This window comes from Crinia signifera, chromosome 5 (assembly GCF_055691185.1).
Source record: "Crinia signifera chromosome 5, ASM5569118v1, whole genome shotgun sequence".
NCBI lineage: Eukaryota > Metazoa > Chordata > Amphibia > Anura > Myobatrachidae > Crinia > Crinia signifera.
This window is the reverse complement of record NC_139221.1, coordinates 80,179,481-80,201,560: the sequence shown is the minus strand read 5'-3', so window position 1 is coordinate 80,201,560 and position 22,080 is coordinate 80,179,481. Positions and strand designations below refer to the sequence as shown.

At 43.3% G+C, this 22,080-nt stretch overlaps 1 protein-coding gene across 2 annotated transcripts in view; it reads left to right on the top strand.

The window, feature by feature from the left end:
- RBBP8 (RB binding protein 8, endonuclease) overlaps positions 1-21,712 on the top strand; it is a 51,790-nt gene extending 30,078 nt beyond the window's left edge. For both annotated transcript variants that reach the window (XM_083187525.1, XM_083187526.1), the window contains exons 11-19: positions 1,271-2,042; positions 4,978-5,092; positions 9,766-9,854; positions 9,943-10,048; positions 10,167-10,325; positions 11,173-11,245; positions 14,924-15,020; positions 15,794-15,935; positions 21,275-21,712. In XM_083187525.1, coding sequence (XP_083043651.1) covers positions 1,271-2,042; positions 4,978-5,092; positions 9,766-9,854; positions 9,943-10,048; positions 10,167-10,325; positions 11,173-11,245; positions 14,924-15,020; positions 15,794-15,935; positions 21,275-21,372 — 1,651 coding nt within the window. In that variant the 3' untranslated portion in view covers positions 21,373-21,712. The remainder of the gene's footprint in view (positions 1-1,270; positions 2,043-4,977; positions 5,093-9,765; positions 9,855-9,942; positions 10,049-10,166; positions 10,326-11,172; positions 11,246-14,923; positions 15,021-15,793; positions 15,936-21,274) is intronic.
- Positions 21,713-22,080: the final 368 nt, after the last annotated feature.

The window sequence follows — 22,080 nt, the reverse complement described above, 5'->3', positions numbered from 1 at the left end:
TGAGGTAGGTTGCAGTTTTCCTTTCTAGGTCAAAGCTTCTCCTCCTAAAGTAAGATCACAAACCTACCCACAGGCTTGCTGAAAAACAACCCATACTCCAATCTGGGAGTCACCAGCATGAGAAGTCATCTACAGTTGTTCTGGGAGGAACGGTTGGGTATGTGACCCTGTCTATCTCTCGATCCTTCAAAAGCCAGGCCTTCTAGACTTAGGAGATATATCCCCTGTCCCCTCCATATCAAAAGTATACCAGTTTTTATTCAAACATCTTTCTTATAGGAAGGCCATATAGTTCCTCCCATACCACTAGGGTGGCCAATCCCGGGATCAGGATCGGCGGGATCCCGGGATTTGGCCCCTAAAACGCCGGGATTTCAATCCCGGGATTGGAGTTTCCAATCCCGGGATTTTCGGGATTAGACTGCGCATGCGCAGTCTAATGCCGGGCAGCGCCTAAGCGTGTGCTCAGACGCTGCCCGGCTTCTCCCTTACCCGGCAGTATGGCTCTGCGCAGCTTGACGAGCCCAGAGGTCACGTTGCGCAGGCCAAGTAGAAGCTGCACACAGATGCGTCCAACATGACACGCCCGCCCGCCCGCCTGACCGGCTCCTGTATCCTGCCTGCCCGGCTCCTGCTGCTCACCCGCCCGCCTCCCGGCTGCTCACCCGCCCGCCTCCCGGCATCAATCAGCCGCCCACCCTCCCAGCTTCACCGACCACCCTCCCGGCCGCACCGCACCACACATGTAAGTAAATATGCGGGGCGGCCGGGGCAGGTTTTTTAATCAGGGAAGCCAATCCCGGGAATCCCGGGATCGGGCATTTTTTAATCCCGAATTCCGGGATTGAAAAAATGCTCCGGGATTGGCAACCCTACATACCACCTCAATTTAAAAACTCTCCAAATTCTCTCTCTCTGGTCCATTGTACTGGTTTTGGTTGTAGGGTCTACTGTGCTGATCCAGGAGCATTCACTCCCTTAGTGGTCCTAATAAATTAGTTTCTCTGATCTCGTCGAGAACACTGGATACCCTTCTGTTGGCTCCTAGCTTTCCTTGGTTGTGTCCAAGTATGCATTATGCCAGGTCGCCTGAATCCCATGTTTGGATGTTCTTGTGTGCCTTCCCTATTGTCTGGGAGTTAACGTTTTACTGCCCGGACTCCTCCAGCAACAAATGTACCCAGTGGTATCTCCAGCAGTGTCTCTTATTTTTCAGTTCAGAACCAAAATCTTGTTTCATATTTTTATAATGTATTTCCTTTTGTTTTAGATATACAGAACATTTACAGAGTGATCCACAGGAAATGGAGTGGGTCACACAGAGAATGTCACCAGTGTTTGGGATGGCATCTCCAAAAATGGAGAAAGATGCAACTCTAGATACCAGCGCTTCTCTCCTGCCTTTAGGAATGAACTTTAAACTCCAGTATCCTAAGCCCTCTTCCCACATGTTAGCAAATTCTGATAATGTTTCTCAAGTGCCAGCGCTCTGCCTCGGAGCTGAAGCAGACTCTGTAATTAGTCAGTGCTCGGGCAGTGAACAGGTGTTTATGAAGAGAAACGCAAATGATTCCGTTCTCAGTGGGGCCAGTGCAAATGGTGCTTTCCTAACTGACTGTGAGGTTCAAAGACCAACAATTAGCAGATGTGGAAAGCGGAAAAAGATAGAAAACGAAGTAGAAACCAACTGTGAAATGTTATCAATTGACAAGGAAAATGACTTCCCCCTTAAAAGCACAGCAAGCAGCAGAAATGTCTCCTTGGACAAGCCTCTTGATCTCTCAGATCGTTACTCAGGATTATGTCAAGGAAATACTAGAAGCAAAATTAAACAAACTACTGTACAGGAAACCTTTAAACAAAGCTCCAGAAGTAATTCCTTTCTGGAACATCATTTTAAGGGGAATTCACTAGAATCCAAGGAATCAAGGGAAGATCCTTCACACCAAATAACGCATAAAAAGACAAGACCGGGAGATCATTATGTCATCGGTACACAGAAAGACGCTGAGGATGGCAGTCGACAGTTTGATGTACTTGAGGTAGTTTCATCTTGCTTTGTAATACACTTTGTGTGATTTGATTTGCTAGTTCTTTAACAAACCACAGTTGTATAACTTATGAACTGTAGTTGTAAAACATGCAGGTACAACTCGGATCTGTACTTCAATTTTTTTTTTGGGGGGGGGGGGGGTTTGTGGGGGACTTTTTCATACCTTACCATCCATGTGGACTACAAAAAATAAAAAATAACACACTTAGGGGGGTATTCAATCCTCACTTTTTGCCGATCACCAAGCGGGACATTGAATCCCACCTGGCTATATCCTGTTGAGCAAAAACCAAACAGGCCCGGGTCGTGGCTGTCGGGACGGATCGACAGTCGTGACCCGGGATTGAATACCCCCCTATATTTGCAGATATTGTGGAATTTAGGTAGTTGGAGTAACACTTCTTAGCGTCACACAGCTTTGAATGCAAACACTGTATTTGACAAGTGCAATACTGCAACAAATCAAAATACTCTTTGAAATATCACAATAATCCCAAAGTAACACCTCACTTGTGGTTCTAACTTTTTCACCTTTTCAAGCAGGACATTCTCTGCAGTATAGTGTATGACCAACCACAATTATCATTATTTATGCTACACCATGAATATCACAATATAACAACCCTTTTGATGGGTTTATACCCTTCGGCCAAGTCTTTGTATGATGGTGCATTTTTAGTTTACTTTTCCTGTGTATATTATGGAGGGGGAGGTTTGCCTGATAGTTCATGCATTGTAATAGGGGAAACATTTACTAAGCTGATATTGTGAATTCCCTTTAAGCCACATATTCCTGGAAAACGCTCACAAGTCCTTATACCTGTTTTAGGATATCTATCATAGGGTTGGGATCATTTGGTCGACAGTCATTAGGTTGACATGGTTCTAGGTCGAAAGGTCATTAGTTTGAAAATGTCTAGGTCGACAGTGAAAAGATCGACATGGGTTTTTTGACCTGAATGTCAACACAGTCGACATGGACACAATGCGCCGGGCACCACACCGTAGTGGATGGTAGGGCATGAAATACTGCCTGTCGGCACATGTCGGCTCAAAAAAAACTGTGAAAACCCCCATGTCGACATTTTGACTGTCGAACTAATGACATGTTGACCTAGACCAGTGTCGACCTTTTCCCATGTTGACCTAATGGTGTCGACCTAATGACTGTCTACCATAATGCTGTAGACCGCATCCCCTATCATATGTCACTCCTGAGGGAACTAGAAGGCTCCAGAATAATTGACACTGTGGCTCAAGAGTTAATAAATCTCTTCCAGCTTCCTTTTCTTTTGCGCACTTTAAGTCATCATAGCACCATCTATATGGGCATGAAGCGGTCTGCTACATTGCATAGATGCTGCACTATGGAAGCCTGTGAGATAAGCAGTGTCATTATTTTACTGGCACTTTCAAATCAGCTTTGTGCGGGCTTAGATAATGTCAGCTGAAAGTATTGTGTAGCAAAGCACAGGACACCATCTGGACTCCCCTATCCAGACTTTGGGCCAGATTCTCTAAGCTTCAAAAGTGATAAACTAGAGAGTGATAAATAGCCAGCCAATCAGCTCCTGCCTGACATTTTTCAAACACAGTCTGTGACATGACAGGTAGAAGCTGATTGGCTGGCTGTTTATCACTCTCCATTTTATCACTTTTGAAGCTTAAAGAATCTGGCCCATTGTCTTCACTGAGTATCCTTATTTGGCTGTCTCCTCAGAAGGGAATTGCCTCCCTCTCCGTAGATATTCCCTCACTGAGGTTTCTTGCCACACACTGTCCATCTTGGAAAGAGGGGAGCCAGCCTCAACGAGTGTCTCAAGACAAATATCGAGACTCTGGCACCTCAGAAAAGCAGGGACACTCCTGCAGAAATTTACCTCTGGCTCCCTCTTAAGGTGTGTTCACAGGATGCAACTTTGTTTGCGATTTGATTGGGATCAAATCGAGCGGTAAGCAAAGTGCATTCAATTGGGCTATATAGTACAAAACTGTACATACTGTACACACGTATAGTCTTGCTGCACAGTCTATGTTACTGTTCAATTTACACTAAACGGGAGCATGCATCAAGATTGAATCTGCATCGAAAGAGATGGAAAACCGTTCAATGTTCAATTGATTCGATATTGACTGTGGTTCACAGCATAACTATCATAACAGTTCCCATCAGCCCCTGCTGCAGGCTGTAGCAGCTCTTAAGTCATGTGACCTGCTGGCCCACCCGCTCCGCTGTGAGTCCTGTGCACATAGACATTATTATGTGTTCTATGTAACAATACTTTACTTTCCATGTGTTGGCTTGCTCTGGTGACACACCGAACAACTTTGTTTGTCTTGATAACGGGCCTACGGGGTTGAAACGTCAACATGGAATAATGCCTCTCTGTGATTAAAAGCCATTTTTACATGCATTTGGTAGTGAGTGCCCTTTCTGGTTCTTGGATATCTATAGATAGATATGAGAGATATAGATATATTATTCCTCCTGTTATTTACTAACTGTAACATTTCAATTAGACACATATTTATATCATTGTGTGGAGGTAGTGTAAAGCAATTAATGTGGTGTTCAATGAATACAGTATGTGTGTGAGTGTTAGGTGTGGTCGGGATCCCGACTGTCCGTATATGACATTGGAATCCTGGCTGCTGGTACTTCTACAAAGGGGTAAGCACAAAAAAGTATCTTATGGGCCCTGAGGCTCGCTGCGTTTGCCATAGTCATAGATCCCCACAAGGGAGAATAGCCCCTTTTAGTTGGAGTCCCGAATAACAGGGGCATTTAACAGTCGGGATTCCGATGTCTGTATACTGACCATCGGCATCCCGACTGCCAGGACATCATCTGCCAACCCCAGTGCTGTGTATGTTTGTTTATTTACAGTTTATGTTACGTTGCTGTTATGTTTCCACTCTTGCAGCTTAGGAGAGCTCAGGGGGCTACAAGGACAGATCGATCCGTGCATAGAGGTAGTGAACAAGCATCTGTACTTCAACCAAATCCTCACATGTCACAAAATAGAGACTCAGAGCAAGGTAAAAAATGCTGCATCATATGCCAGACCATTGAGCAAGAAGACAGTCCTGCGTGTGTGTGTGTGTGTGTGTGTGTGTGTGTGTGTGTGTGTGTGTGTGTGTGTTCGTGTGTTGAACAGGTATTTTTTTATTTTGCTGGAGTGTGGTATAGCAGGTTCGAGTCCAAAAGGGCAACATGCACAATGTAGACAATGGATAAAGGGGAACACATAAAAAGATCAACATTATTTTTTATTAATAATTTTCTATGGGGGTCAATGTCTATACCTGAGCATGTTGGCCCCCAATTAGAGTAAACCCTCCCCCTTGTATGTCTTCCTGTGTCTGGCATGCTTCGGCCCAGATGCCTCTCTCCCCTGTGCCTGACACACTTTTTAATGTTTCCGGTCTATGTGGCTGTATAAAGTAAAAAATGAGAAACATACCAAAAAAACTCATGTCAACCACAGCTATGTTGATCTTTTGTGTCGATGTTTAACCGTGTCAACAAAGACCATGTCTGTCAACCACCTGGATACTATTTTGCTGGGTTTTTACTAAATGAAACTGCGGCTCATTGAACAGTTCAAGCTTTTTCTGCTGTATTGGTAACATACCAGTGTTGCATTCATTATGGAAAGTGCAGATTTATGAGGACATCATGTGCCATCTCTGATGAGCATCCCTGTACAGACGTGATAATACATGGGTACATACATTTCTACTGGATCCCTTGTTATTTCCCGAAAACAGGAATTTTTCAGCCCTGAAGGGACATAACAATTACAAATGTTTTACAGCAATATTTACTTTTTTGCAGGGGGAGTAATATAAGGGGGATTCAATTACCTGCTGTAATTAGCCCCTCAGCTGTTAATTTAATCCCAATTTTTTTAGTGAACCTCGACAGGTTCAGAAAAAAATCCCCAGTGGGTAGCCTGTTTTCACAAATTCGGCAGTGTTACCAAATAGGACCGTGAACTTTTTCATTGATGCACTCTAAAACAGGCTTTTCAGTGGGTGCCCCCCCCCCCCCCCACCCCCCCCCCCCCCCCCCCCCCCCCCCCCCCCCCCAAAAAAAAAAATAGACGAAAAATGACAGCAAAAACTGTTGATTCCGAAAACACCTGGATCGGCGTGTAATTCACTGATCCGTATGTTTTTCGACTAGTCGAAACATCGTCACTTTGATTAAATAGTTTGAATTTCTTATTTCTGCCAGTTTATACCTTTCTACACTATAAGGCTTTCTAATATTCGATTAGCCACGGGGTTTACCCCTCAGCTAATTGATCACACTGCACTAAGATCAATGGGTTTCCCATTCATTAAAATGCTTAATCTGCATTTAACAAGTATTTTTCCTTGCAGCTAAAATAATATGCCCATAAAAGTGTGCTGATCTAGTTCCAAAGCATAGCACATTGGTTACTTGTATTACCAGGAGATGGGCGGCTTTGCATATCGCTGCGCTATGGAAAGCCGTCACAGGGCCGGGCAGGGGAAAGCCGCTCCGTGTGTATGCACGGAGCAGCTTTCCCCCTAGCGATGACAGCGGTCATCGCTGTCCATATATGCTGGGTAAAATAACCCAGTGTGTATGGAACTTTACTGTATGATAGGCATGTCCAAACTATGGCCCTCCAGATGTTGTGAAACTACAAGTCCCATCATGCCTTGCCACAGTTTGATATTATGGAATGCTAAAATGATTGCAAGGCATGCTGGGATGTGTAGTTTCACAACAGCTGGAGGGCCGCAGTTTGGAAATGCCTGCTGTATGACATACTGTAGCAAGGCATTTACTTACTTAAGGTGCCCACACACGCACCGATCCCGGCGATGCTATGCGATGGGGTGCGCGCTCCCGTGGCACCTCATCGCACAGTACAAAAAGTTTGTGCTGCACATACTTTTTGTACTAGCTTTTTATCACATCGCATGCATAAGGCATACAATGCGATGCGTGCTAGTTAAGCACAGAACGCACGCCGGGATCGATGCGTCTGTGGGCACCTTTAGATTAATGTAATTGTAAAAGTATATAGATACATTACATGCCCCTTTATAGGAATACCTTCTTTCTCCCCTCCTTTTTTTTATTTTTTATTTTTTTCAAGTTGTGCCTGGATGCACCTCCCTTTTTGGAATTAAATACCTAATGAGATAACCTAGAGATTCAATGGTAGTAATACAAATTAGGCTGTGCAGATTTACAAGCCCCTTCTATTCCCTAATTAGATTAATGCAAGATACTGAAGCATTTTTCCCCCACAGTTAGTGACCAATCTAAACCACTTCACTGTAATGTCTGTGCCACCGGCCATGAACAGTCCAATGGAGCACTTGAATTGCTCCATCAGACGCCATCTAATGGCCAACGGCGTGCTAAACACTGGAATCCCCCCATAGAGGAGATGAGCAGAGTAGCCTTTTATTCTATTCACTGTACTGTATGCTTCGCATTTTAGTTAACAAAAGTTTGAGAGCATATTTTAAACGTAAATAAATACACATATATTAAACTTCATATAACTTGTATCTGTTATTGGGTTTCTTGCTGTGGTAAGCCATACAGTGTAAAACCAGATAAATCCAGCACTGTATAGCAGAAAATTAAAACTGCAAAATTTGCATCTAAAGCACATTTAGCCGGTTACCATAATAATAATAATTTGTGCAGGAAATCATTCGCCGTAACAGTGTATTGGGTTTGCATTATAGAAAAAAAAAAAAAACTAGTTTTGCTAATGTTCCATGAAGGATCCGCGTTTCTTCCATGAGCGGTATCTTGTTCTGCTGAGCAGGCATTTGATAGGGTTGAAGAGCATTGGCGCGGTATCACTATATTTGTGCTTTTTATTCTTCCTCAGTCACCTGTGACTTGTAGGTATGCAGTGTTCCTGTTTAGCTGAAATGCTAATCCATCTTCTATTGAATATGAATACTGCATTCAGTTTGCACCCAATGTTTACTAGTCATTGAACACCCTATATGGTGTTCGGACTCCTGACCATTACACCAACAGACACTGTAATGACGTTGTATTTAAATACATATATGTTGGTCTTCCCCTTTTCCTGCTCTTGGAAGGTTTTACACAACATTTTGGTGTTTCTGTGGGAACTTCGCCCATTCATTACGTGGGGTCAGGCACTGACGTATGAGAAGGCCTGGTTCACAATCTTCTGTTCATCCCAAAGATGCTCTATGGGGTTGAAGTCGGGGCTCTGTCCAGTCAAGTTCTTCCACACCATGTTTTTATAGCCCTTGCTTTGTCATGTTGGAGTAGAAAGGGGCCTTCCCCAAACCATTGGCAAAAAGTTGGAAGCCTAGCACTGTTCAATATTTCTTTGTCCCGGCATTCGCAAATAAAATCCAGCTCCAACCGACTTCTATTTGCGAAGCCAGGATAAATCATTTCATGTGTCTTCATTACACATCCCCTCGCATGTAAACAAGGTGTATCTGGTGCTTGGTAAGCTGCGATCTTTGAAGCTTACCGGGCCAACCAGAATCACCCCATGTGCCTTAGCAGTTGACCCCGCTGTGTGATTTTATGTGGTCTAATGCTGTGGCTGAGTTGCCGTAGTCACTAAACGCTTCCACTCTAATGATATCACTTACAGTTCACTGTGGAATATTCAGCATAACTAACAGTCTTTTCCCCAAGATGGAGACCTATAATTGTACCACGTTTGAAGTCACTGAGCTCTTCAGAGCAACACATTTTATACCATAAATGCTTGCTAATGGAGACTGCATGGCTAGGTGCTTCCTTTTATACATTAGTGGCAACGGGTCTGATTGAAACACCTTAATTCAATAATTAACAGGAGTGGCCAAATACTGTTGTCCATATGGTGTATGTCTCTTCCATGACGGCATATCCGAATAACTATTTTTGCTGTGATTTTTTTTTTTGTACTGCAATTGAATTGGCTTATGCTAATTTGTATGAATAGAGATACAGTTTGGATATCCCTTATCCGGATATCCCAAAACCGAAATATTCCCAATACAGTAGCTTTTCTGAATATTTTGGTGTGTGTGTGTGTGTTTTTGTTTTTGTTTTTCCCCACACCTTTTTTGCTACTTCTGTACTTTCATGGCGCCATGCGTCTGTGACCCCTTGTGGGGCTCGGTGGCTCGCTACGCCATGCCAACGTAGATAGTGGGGGTACGAACTATACTCAATGGCATGGAGTTTTCAGCCCCACAGCTGGACACAGACGCACGGCGCCGTGAAACTACACAAGTACCCCTTTTTATTTTATACTCCCCTTGTCCCCCAGTGCCCACTGCAGCCATCGTATCAGTCTTCAATGGCATCCCTGGTTCTAAGGATGCATTGCGCAAGTGCGCGATTGACGTCACCAGCGCAACTGCGCAATGGATCCTTGGTCCGCTGAAAATGAATCCGGTGGGGACACCGTGCACGTCAGGGGATCAGGTGAGCATGTAAAAAAACAAAAAACATTTTTAATATCCGGAATAATCCCTTATCCAAAATGCTTGTGGTCCTGAGCATTTCTGATGAGGGATACTCAACCTGTATATGATCTATTGATATATATGATCTGTTGGCCAGAATGCTTGATCCTTTTTTTATTTTTTTTATTTGAGGTTTTTCAGTGTGGAAACCCCCTTCTCTTCCCCAGAACATTATTGCAATTCACTTCTTTATGTTGAAGGTACCCATATAGACAACCTGCAGTGGAGCATTGATCCTGGGGCTGACCTCTCTCAGTATAAATTGGACGTCACTATGGCAGATGGCAAGGTAAAAATAACCTGCTATTTCCATGTACAATAAATAACTGTCTTTACGACAAGATGAATAATAGTCACGACATTTTGTATTTGATAAGGAAGGAAGTCCATCCAATCTGGAGGTTGATGACCAAGATTACACATATGTCAGTGAAAGCATGTTTGCAAAGATGAAAAACCAGGAGCACACCGATTACAATACACGTAGGTGATCATTAAATGATTCCAGTAGTTTGTATTGTTAGAGACACATTAATGTTCATAAACACAAGGCATACTGTGCACTAAATGAGGGGTATATCTTTGTTCATACCTTCTGCAGCAGAAGAACGTACCGGCCGTGACAGCTTTGGCGAAATGTTTGACAAGACGGAATGTGAGGAGTATGTGTCTTATGCCCAGGATCCCAGCCCTTCCCACAGGTTAGACTTTGAGGAAGACGGTGATGCACCTGTACACCAAAAGAAAATGAGTGAGAGAGGTAAGCGATATATCGCATCCCTGCCAAGGTTCATAGTATAATAACGCTACTTTTTAGAGGCGTTGTGCCGTGAGGGGACGCGTATTATTTTACATGTATTCCGCGGGGCTCGCCGCACTATCTAAAATCAACTCCACGCCGACGTGGATGGTGGGGGTATGAAAAGGTCGGAGGACGTGTACCGACGCCGCTCGCCACGCTTCGGGTTGGCGTTGATAGTGGAGGTGCTTTTAACATTGTAAGCACCCATTACGGTGCTTATACAATTAATAATCTTATAGCGAGCCCATTTAACATTGAAAACATCCATTAGGGTGCTTATACAATTTTAAATCGTATACCATTGTATATGGCATACAATGCGATGGTATACGATTTAAAATTGTATAACATCGGCTGCCATCGCGTAGCATCGCATACCATTGTATGGCTTATGGTATGCGATGCGATGGGCGCCGTGCTAGGAAACAAGTACTCTTTTCTCTTTATTACCTAACTGGGCACCACTGTAGTGTGTGTGTGTGTGTGTGTGTGTGTGTGTCCCAGGAAGACCAATTGGTATTGGTTGGTAGATTCTGTATACCAGTTTGTATAGTAAGATAAATGTGTGTATGTTATTATATTTTTGTTGTTTTTATTATTTATGTTGTTGTTTGTTTATTTGTGGGGTTTTTTGTTGTTGTTTCTTTCTATTAAATTGTCTAATATCTAAAGGTTTCCCAGTGTTTTCTGTAATTTACCCGTACAGTTTGTGCTTTGACAATGCTTGCTGTCATGACTTTATCTTTCCTGTGTTAGCGCCTATCCTAGTGTACAGTATATAACAGTATTTTCCATGTCTTTGTAGGAAGTGAAGCTAAAGGAGAAGCTTACCAGAAACAGAAAGCGTACATAGAGCCTTATGTGCAGGATGCTGGAAGGTAGTATGCTTTGTTATTTCCTAGTAACAATTATGAAAGGCAAGCATCAGCTTAGTATTCTCCTGTATACTCTAGGTAGCAAAAAAATTGGGCACTCTGCACAATATTTGCAATAAAGAGAAATATGACACACAAATTTAAATCCAATGGGTACACCTGACATTCAACTTCTCCCATATACAGTAGTAGTAAACTACTCATACCTCCCAACATGACCCTCTCCAGGAGGGACACGGTGCTCTATTCCCGGACTTTCCTCTTAAATTAGGATCACCATTACCTGTGTTGAAACACCTTTCTTATCAATGAACCTGTTTAAAGCAGGTGATGGCAATCCTGAATTAAGAGGGAAGTCCAGGAACAGAGCATTCTGTCCCTCCTGGAGAGGGTCATGTTGGAGGTATGACTACTTATGGGCCCTACACACATAGTGATGTGTGTAGGGCGACCTAGTTATGCTAGGTCCGGCACTGCTGCGGTGCTGTAGCTCAGCACACATCGCTGACCGCCCACACACAGCGTGAGCTGACAGCTCTGCGTGCTCAGCGAGCTGACAGCACCACTGTTCCAGTGGAGAACACAGGCAATCGGCGAGATTGATGGTCACTGACCATCAATCTTGGCCAGCAACTGTGACGTGCGGGGACGTGCAATACTGTCGCTATAGCCACCGCCCCCCCCCCCCCCCCACACACACACACACACCGATGTAGAGGCATTTTCTAAGCAACTTCGCCAAACTAGGCAAAGTCAGATAGATAATGCTTTAATATCAGCATGTGTGTAGGCAAAAAGCGCTGATGGTCTTGGAATTGATGGATCAGGATAGCAGAGAAGATAATGTTAATAATAGTGCAAAGTAGCAGATATACATAAAAAACAATAATACAATAATCATAATGATATTAAATAAAATAAATCCACTTGCAATTGGAAATGGTTAATAATCTCCTCCGCACTGCACTGGTTATTACCAGATACAGTAGACAAAACAAATGATAAGCATTTGGAATGGCCATGTGGAGATAAGCCTTTGTTCCATTTGGTCCAACTGCTTAACTGCCGCACTTCACTATTGTACCTGTATCTTTCTCAAGTCTCGACCTGCACAAAGTTTCTAAGAAAAAAAAGTTCAATATGTATATTTATATAGTATTCACTCTATGATTTTTGGGCTCAGTTTACTAATTACTGAGCTAGGGACAACTAAATAAAAAAAAAAAAAAAAGTATATGGTTATCAACTACAGATGTGTGGCATATTATGAATTCAGGGCACTAATGTAGTAGATTATGTAATGTTTAAATATTTTCTACTCCACTCCCTACGTGGCATCAGACCACAGCATATACCTTGCAGACCTCCCTGATGGCACCAGTCACCCTCATCCCCTTCAGTTTCCATCAGACCTCCACAAACGCATCTTCAATGCTCACCAGACCCCACCACATGCCCCTACAGTGCCCAACAGACCATCTCACATGCCCTAAACACCTCCCACATTTACCTGTAGTGCACTTTAGAACATCTAAAATTACTCTTTAATATCTCTGACATCAAGCAAAGAAGGTGAGGAAAATGCTTGTCACTAATTAAAGTAATATAAAGTAAAATGCGCATAATACAGCACTGTCTGCTTTCATAAGTATTTCACAAAATACATACTGCTCTGCTTCACTTTTTCCCATGCAACTGCACAGCTTCTCTGGTGTTATCAGAGAGATAGACACTTCAACTCTGACACCTCTCCTGTAGAGAGGAGAGGGGTATATTTACTAAATGTCAGATTTGATAAGTTATTTTCATCCATTTTTTGGTCGATTTTATTCAAATCCTAGATTTACTAGAGATGAAAATCAGCCAAAAACATTCTTTGAGAAACATTGATGGTGTCACCAGGTCCAATGCAATTCGGAGATTTAATAACAAACAAAAGACAAATGAAACCCATTTTTCGCTTCATAAAATCATTCTATTGCCTAAACCTTCATTATGTTGCCTATAGAAGTAGGGATGATGGACACTATGCCCATGTTATTTCAATGAAGTCATGATTGGTCAATTGAACATGCATATGCTTTGCACTGCACGCACACCAAAATCTAATAGAGTTGCTGCTCGCAGCTCTTACCTTCATGCAGAGTGATTAACAGTCAGGCACCATTTGTTGGAATTTAATGCAGACGTGCCGCTGCCGTGTCTGGGCTTCTCTGTTCAGGCTGCCATGCTGCTTGCCCATTGACTTACTCAAACTTATGGTTATCCATTTATCTGCATGTGTGCTGCGAATGTGTACGCAGTTGCTGTACCTTTTTGTGATGGCTGCTGTTGGCACCTCTGTGCTTTTTAGGGGTGCTGGATCTTTTGCATAATTTAGAAAATCCTCAGCTTGCCCAATTGTAACTGGGATCACCATAGTGTCTGTCAATTAATCAAATGGCTCAGGTTGCCCTGGGCAGGCACACCACCATCAGAGATGTGCACAAACCATCAAAGACATCCCACCATCGGAAATGGTATTCAAACCATTGCAGGCACCCACCATCCGAGATGTACGAAAACCAGCATTTAAGGGACCACTGCATCTTTTTGTATTATGGTTTATCCAATAGAAAATCTGCCGGAATTGGTAGTCTATTTTTGACCAATCTTTGTCTATTTGCAGTCTATTTTGAATAAAAAAAAACTGACTTTACTTTAGACTTTAAATAAATAAAATGTCTACTTGGTATAACATGACTGTTTTGGAGGCGGGAACACCCCCCTTTTAATGTTTCATGAAGAAACTGGGATTGATACTTCGTAATGTCATGTAACAATGTATGTACTCTGTATAGGTGGTTCATTCATACCCGTTTACTGAAGCTGAATGTGTCCAATGTACTTGCGATGCGATACTTCATTAGCTGAAGTGCAATGTCAAATTTTAGTTTTGTGTCTCAATAAAAATATTTATTAAAAAAAAAAATATCAGGCAAAAAAAATCTAAATTTTAGTAAATATAAATTGATATGAAATCAATAATGTTCCCCAGAGAGAGAGAATGCATTTATATCACTATATTGTAAACTACTCCATAGTAATTAATTAAAAACCATGACCCATTCTGCAGGTATTGAAGTAAATTAATGAACATTAAGGGCCTGATTCAGAGATGAACACAATAATGTTGATCGATGCTACACATGTGGTAGCAGTGAAGAGTTATTTGAAAAGTGAGTGAGCTGCAGTGGACGTCTATGGGTGCTAATAGGGGGTGTGTGATGAATTAAATGCAGGCATATCACAACCAGTTTGAGGTTTGTCACAGCTTGTGACTCCCGTACAGAGTAAAATTGGCTCAGGCAAAATTGTTGGGCAACCATAGGGTTACTCGGAAGGTTGCTGATCGGCAGATTTACCTTCAATAGTTGCGTCCTTGTATGCAAGCAACAGATCTGAGACCCCGCCAGTGGGCGTCTCATAAATCCCTGACACTGCATCATTTGCATATTTCTGCAGCACAACCGCTGGGTTCAGGATCGCAGCTATGATGATGTTTACACCCATCTCTGAATCAGGCCTTTAAAGTTACAAGCTTCGCAGAGAAAATACCTGTCTCTCTGTTATGCGTCCATCTCCATCTTTTCCTGGACTTCCAGACTTCATTATTGGTTATTTCTATGACTTTGTTTTCAGAAAAAAGCCTGCTGTGGATTTCCCTCATACTGAGGTAGTGCGCAACAAGGAGGAGAGGAGAAAACTCCACGGGCACACCTGTAAGGAATGTGAGCTAGTAAGTCACTCTTTAGCGGACTCATACGTTTTTAGGTAACGATTTAGACTATGGGGTAGATTTATTAAGCTCGGTGAAGTGATAAAATGTCTGTTTTTTTTTTTTTATCACCAGCCAATCAGCTTCTACCTGTCATGTTTCAAACCAAGCCTGTAACTTCCCAGGTAGGAGCTGATTGGCCGGTGATAAAAACCAGACAGTTTATCACTTCACCGAGCTTAATAAATCTGCCCCTAAAAATCATTTCTCTCCAAGGTAACTGCCTTACAGTAATAAGTGAAAGAGAGAGCTTTTTTTTCCCAGACTCAAATTGCTAGTATACAAATATAAAATAATATTTGCATTCTATATAATGAATGGACAGGGGTTACATATGCTGGGCTCTCATGCTGTGGTAGAACAGAGTGGGTGGCCCTGAGGTAAGCGGTTTAAAGGTCTACAGTGTTTAGGTTGTCAATCAGGTGACACCAAAAGGTCGACATTCAATAAGTAGACATTGAATCCCCCCCCCCCCCCCCCGCATACTGTACATTGTGGCTGTGATGGAGTATTTTTAGGAAATTTAGTTAATGGTAGCTTCTCGTTTATTAATGTTTGATTATGGTATAAGCTACTTTAATAAGATTCTCACTATATTACATTATTATGTCTGTAGTTCGGTATGGCACTACCACTATTAGGACACTGTCAGTTCTCCTTATAAAAAGACTGCTTAATGTTGTTGGTGATTGCCCATCTGAGCCTAACTGAGTTTCTATGCTCAACATTATCAGTACTATGCCGACCTTCCAGAAGAGGAGAGATCTAAGAAACTGGCAGCCTGTTCCCGTCATCGCTTCCGCTATATCCCACCCAGTACACCAGAAAACTTTTGGGAAGTGGGTTTTCCTTCTACTCAGACTTGTAAAGAAAGAGGTAAGAGATTATGCAGAAGATGTAATATCAGCATAACTTCCATCAAGCCAATAACGTAAATGGGTCAATCCATATTAAATGGTCCAGAATTTTTTTTATTATTATTATTATTTCTATGTGATGACCCTTGTAAGTTAGTAGTCAATAACTATTTTTCTCACAGCCTGTGTTGGCTGCTGGATATTATTAGTATTATAATTTTATTTATAAGTCGCCACAAGTGTTTCGCGGCGCCGTACAAAGGAACAGTACAGGGAGACAAAACTTTACATAACTGAATAAATAACAAAAAGAGAGTACAAATAAAGAGCACCACAGTTCAATACACAGTACAGCTTAAACATAAGTAGTGAGGACTCAATCAACATACAGCATGAGACTTGAGGCCAATGATGGAGATGAGTATGCAGATGAAGATGGTCACTGAGTGTTATAGGAGAGCTGTGAATGAAATGTGAAGAGAAGAGGGCTTTGACAACAGGCTAGTAGGAAGGGGAGACAGACAGATTACAAGAGGTGCAAGTGGGTCGTGGCTAGATAGCGGGATATAAACAGGCAAGGGGTCAGAGAACCAGCTAGTTTATGCAGTGGAAGGGTATGCTTTAACGAATAGGTGAGTTTTCAGTGCCCGTTTGAAGCTTTCCAAGGTTGGGGAGACCTTATTATATGCTATTCCTGGACTGGGCACCAAGGAGAACAACTTATTTTAGGTAGTGCAGCCCGTAGCTCCTCCCCCTTACACACCTTCCTATCATCAGAGACCATTTTTTTCCTTGGTGTTCTGAGAAACGGTGCCAATATTAAGAGAGGCCTGTTTCAGCCCTAATTTAATCTTTTTTCGGTACTTATGTAGTATCTGGGCTGCCGATTTTTTGATTGTATGCCTTAAGTTAAGGCATACAATGCGATGCGATGCGATATCGCATCGCATCGCATACGACCATGCGATGCGATGCGATGACCCGATTTTTCCATAGGATTCAATGTTAAAATGGACTGAGTCCATTTTAACATGGAATTCAATGGGAAAAATGGGTCCTTTTCATACCCCTACTATCCAAGTGGGCATGGAGTTGGATATAAACCTGTGGCGAGCGTAGCGAGCCACCGAGCCCGAAGCGTGGCGAGCGAAGCGAGCCCCGCGAGGGGACGGTATTCTGTGTCCCCTCGCGGGGCTCGCTACGCTCGCCACGCTTCGGGCTCGGTGGCTCGCTACGCTCGCCACAGGTTTATATCCAACTCCATGCCCACTTGGATAGTAGGGGTATGAAAAGGACCCCTTTTCCCATTGAATTCTATGTTAAAATGGACAGAGTCCATTTTAACATTGAATCCTATGGAAAAATCGGGTCCATCGCATCGCATCGCATGCGATATGGTCGGGTGCGATGCGATGCGATGGACCCGATTTCAAAATCGGCAGCCCAGTTACTACATAAGTACCCTTTTTTCTTTTAAACTTTTACTTTTTTCTTACACTGGGTGTCAGCGCCGCAGCAGCGCTACTGCTGACACCCAGAGTCTTCTCCCTGGCAACTGGTGGACGGACCCCACGGCCGCTCACACCAGTCTCCTCCCTCCACTAGGAGGCAGCCGCAGCTGAGGTATAGGCAGTAGGTAAACGAATCCCCACTATTGGGGATTCAGGGACACGGCTCACACTGCCGAGGGGGGGGTCGCTACCGGTGGTACGCAGCTCATGCTACTGCTACGAAAGTGTGAGCTGAAAACCGCCGGTAGCGAAACACACACCCACCCCTCAGCGCTTACCTACTGCCTCTACCTCAGCTACGGCTCCCTCCTAGTGGAGGGAAGTGACTTGTGTGAGCCGTGACACCTCACAGGCTTTACTATTGGAAGGATCTACGTTATGAAGGATGCTCAGATGAGGACCCGGATACAGATGCCCCAGTCGAGGATGATTCCACAACCGATGAGGATCATGTGAATTGGGCCAGCGTGGACAGTCTGATTAAATCTATCCGAGTGACCTTACAAATTGGATTCTCAACCTCCTTCTGAGGGCCCGCTTTTTTAAGCGGCAAAAGAAAGATCTGGCAGTCTTCCCACAATCTTCTCAACTAGACAAAATATTTCAGGAAGCTTGGAAACCTCCAAATAAGAAATTCCTGCTTTCTAAATGCATTTCCACCTTTTATCCCCTACCTGAGGATCATAAAAAATGGGAAGTTCCTCTTCCGGTGGATGCCCACATGACCATGCTAGTTGAAGCTACCACCCTACCTATACCGGATGAAATGTTTCTTAATGACCCTGTTGATAAGAAGTTAGATCAATTTCTAAAATCGATCTATACTAATGCAGGGGCTGACATTCTTCCGGCTTTTGCAGCCGCTTGGTCATGGCATTGGACCATGGCTATAGGTCGCTAAGTTGATGCTTCAACAGAAGGCCTGCAGTAGGGGACACACAGAGCAGACCTTTTCTCTCTAGTGGACAATAAACGAGAAGCAAGCACCTACCTCCGTGAGGGTGTTTTGGACGGGAATGTTTTCGCTGCAGTATCGGTGGCAGCAAGACAAGCTTTCTGGCTCAGATCTTGGAAGGCGGATAACGACTCCAAGAAAGCATTGGAAGCTTTACCTTTTTTAGGATCAGTGCTTTTTGGTCCGTGATTAGATAAGATTGTCGCTTCTATAGCTACCTCTAAATCAGATTTCCTTCCTTTAGGAATTTCAAAACCAAGGTAACAGTTCTTTCGTTTTTCTTTTCGAACCTCTGCAACAGTTCAGCCTGCCTTTTCAGAATCACAAAAATCCAAACCCCAACAAGGCTGGGTCGGTTGTCAACAAGCCCCGAAGCAGGCTAATAAGCCTGCAGCATGACGCCAGAATACAATATCCGGCTGTGTCGAGGGTAGGGGGTCGCCTTCTTCAATTTGCAGGGATTTGGCCAAACTCAACATCGGACTCCTGGGTGTTACAAGAAAAGGACTGCCCTAGGGTAGTCCGAGGGCGCTGTCAGTGGGATGTATGTCAGGTGAAAGCTGCTACTTTAAGGGACTGAGTGGGTCCCTGAAAAAAGAGAATAAATGAAAAAATGAAGTAGCGCTTAACAATGAGGGATAATCAATGTAAAAAACATTAATTATGCATAGAACCATAAAAATTAAAATAGCATATACATATAGATAAAAAATTGGGGGAATGGTATTAAAAGGCTCTCAAAGGCCCTCTGATTGTGCCACTGTATTTAATAGGATCCGCTCCTATTTATGCCGTCTGAGTGGAAAAAAGTCCCAAATGGAACGATACAGTTCTTTGAACTAGGGGTACAAATAGCTATCCACTGGATTCAAGGTACACATTTGGAGATGGGTATAGTTACCACTGGATGTCCCTTTGGAGACTTGTATCCTTATAGGACTGCTGTAACAAGCTGTGAACTCCGTTTGAAGGGAAGAGGTGGATGAAAACTGTTTTCTCCTGTGTGAGAATCACGATGGTGTGGAGAGCAGGTGGAAATGTCCCGAACATGCAATTGCTCCAGAATCGGAGATGGAGACGGCTGGTTGGATCCTGGTTGGCACAATAGGCGATGGCAGTGGGGGGCCTTGAGAGTAAGCAGCTTCCAACGCGTTTCACTGCCTCTAGGGGCAGCTTTTTCAAGGGTAACAGAAGTACTGTCACAAGGCTACTCCCTCATCTTTTGGTCCATGCCTCCAACCCAGTTCTTTACAACGGGTCTTCCTGGGGACCCATTGAAGGCCGCCACCATCGGACCGACATCTCGACTCTGTTGGAATCACAAGTGATCGTTCCTGTTTCTCTAGCGCAAAGAAAAACAGGCTTCTACTCAAACCTTTCCTTATTACCCCTTTTACACCAAAACGCCGGGTCACACCCGGGTTTTTGGACCCAGCTTCAACTTTGGTGTGGCCCGGCATTTGTTACCTTTTACACCGGCTGCTGCCCTGGCAAATTTCACCCACACGCCACGCGGTTCCCAAGTCTATGCTTTGAGATGACATCATCTCCAAGTGCCAGGATTGCCGTCTTCGGACCGCCACGCTGGTGGCAAGCCCAGCACCAAGGTAAGCTGCTGGGCTGCCCCCATGCAACCCCCCAGCCCCCATCCGCAAGGTAAATGGATGCCGCAGACAGGCATCCATTCACCTCCTCCCTGTACTCCCTGCAGAATACAGCAGCGGAGGCTGTGTGCAGCCTCTGTACAACCTGCGGTCCGGAGGTTGGGCTTCCCCCAACTCTGCGGTCTGGAGGTTGGGCTTCCCCATTGATGTAAACGAGAGCTGGGTCGGATGACCCAGTGTACACGTTTACACTGCCCTCTACCCAGGTCCTGCCCATGTTCAATCCAGGTCACGGGCAGGACCTGTGTAAATGGACAGTGGTTGACCCATTTACACTGCATCTGACCCGCTGCTGAACCGGGTTTTTGCGGCGGTGTTGAAGGGGTATTAGTCAACAAAACCGACAGTTCATTCCACCCGATACTAAATCTAAAGAGATTAAACCTTTTTCTCTGAGTGCCAAAATTTTGGAGGGAATCCCTCAGGTCAATTTTCTACACAGATCATGGCTGTAATGACAACTCAACTGAACCTACAAGGGGTACAGATTCTTCCATACCTCGAAGACCTTCTCCTCTTAGCTCACTCAATAGATATTCTCCAGTCTTATTTACGAATGACGATGGGCCTCCTCCAGTCTCACGGTTGGATAATCGAAAAAGTCCAGCCTGGTTCTCTCGACCTCCATGATACATCTGGGGGCTCCCATAGATACAATCTCACAGAGGGTCTTTTTACCCTGAGACCAGATGGAATTACAGGCATTAGTTTGATCCTTTCTAAAATATTGCAGGGTATCGATCCACCTATGCATGAAAGTGGTTGGAAAACTGGTGTCCAGTTTTCCCATGGTGGAGTTCGGACAATTCCATTCTTTCACCCTCCAGCTCGCAGCATTAGCTGGAATCGCTCACATCTCCACCTAAAAACACAGTTTCTGCTATTGTCAAGGGACGTTCGGATCATGAATACACTGTGAAAATGTTGATGGTTAATTATCGTTGCAAGTGTTGTGGTTGTTAACTTTTTAAAATTAAGAATTTATCATTTTAAAAATGGGTGCCATTTTCAATCGAAGGTAAATAAAAATAAAGTAATGGTGGTTTGTAACTACTAACTTACAGGGCTCATCACACACGCAAAATACCATTTAAAAAAAATGATCAAGCAACCATGAGTCCACATGGATTGACCCCAACTTAACATGATCAGTTCAAGAGCCATGCCATGTTATAATATCTCAAAAGCTGAATGAATAACTAACTAAGTCTTTGCTTCCCGATCAAAGGTTACTTAAAAGAGGAGCTATCTCCTTGTCATCGACCACGGAGAAGACAACCGTACAATGCAATATTTTCTACCAAAGGCAAGGAACAGAAGATCTAGCACATTTCTCTTTTTTTCAACATATATTTTGTTGCAGTCTTTTGCCTTTATTTGTATGTTGTTGTTTTTTTTTTTTTTTTTTACTATAATTTCTCTTGCTTGTAAGACCAGTCTGCAATTGCACATCCAATGCTCTTGGTTTCTTTGTATTGTACTACTTTTATATGATGAAGTTCTGTGTTGTAGCACCTTTGTTAATGAGTAGGGTGCTGTGTTTTGCACTAGATAACTTAAGGCTTGTAGATGTAATACACATTATCTGTAATTAATAAAAATGTGAATTATATGATTTTAAATGTTTTTGTGACCTTTTCCTGAACTATGAAGAAAGTCATATAAGCTTTTAAAGGTACACTCATTGAGAACTTTTATGCAAAGTACCAATAACTTAAATAACAATTTTCCATCAGTTAATAATGAACTCTGTATTGTTTTAATTGTACTAATTATATAATCTAAAACATCTAGGAACTCTTTAATTTTCCATAATTTGACCACCTTTGTAAATTCTTAGGGGGGGTACTCAATCCAGGATCACGGCTGTCAATCCCTCCCAACAGCCGTGATCCTAGCCCGTTTGCGTTTTGATCGACAGGTGAATGACAGGCGGGATTCAATGTCCCATCTGACGATAGGCACAAAGGGGGCGTGGTCACGAAAACAGCTGTGGATTGTCGATCCGAGGCTGTGATCGCAACAATCCATGCC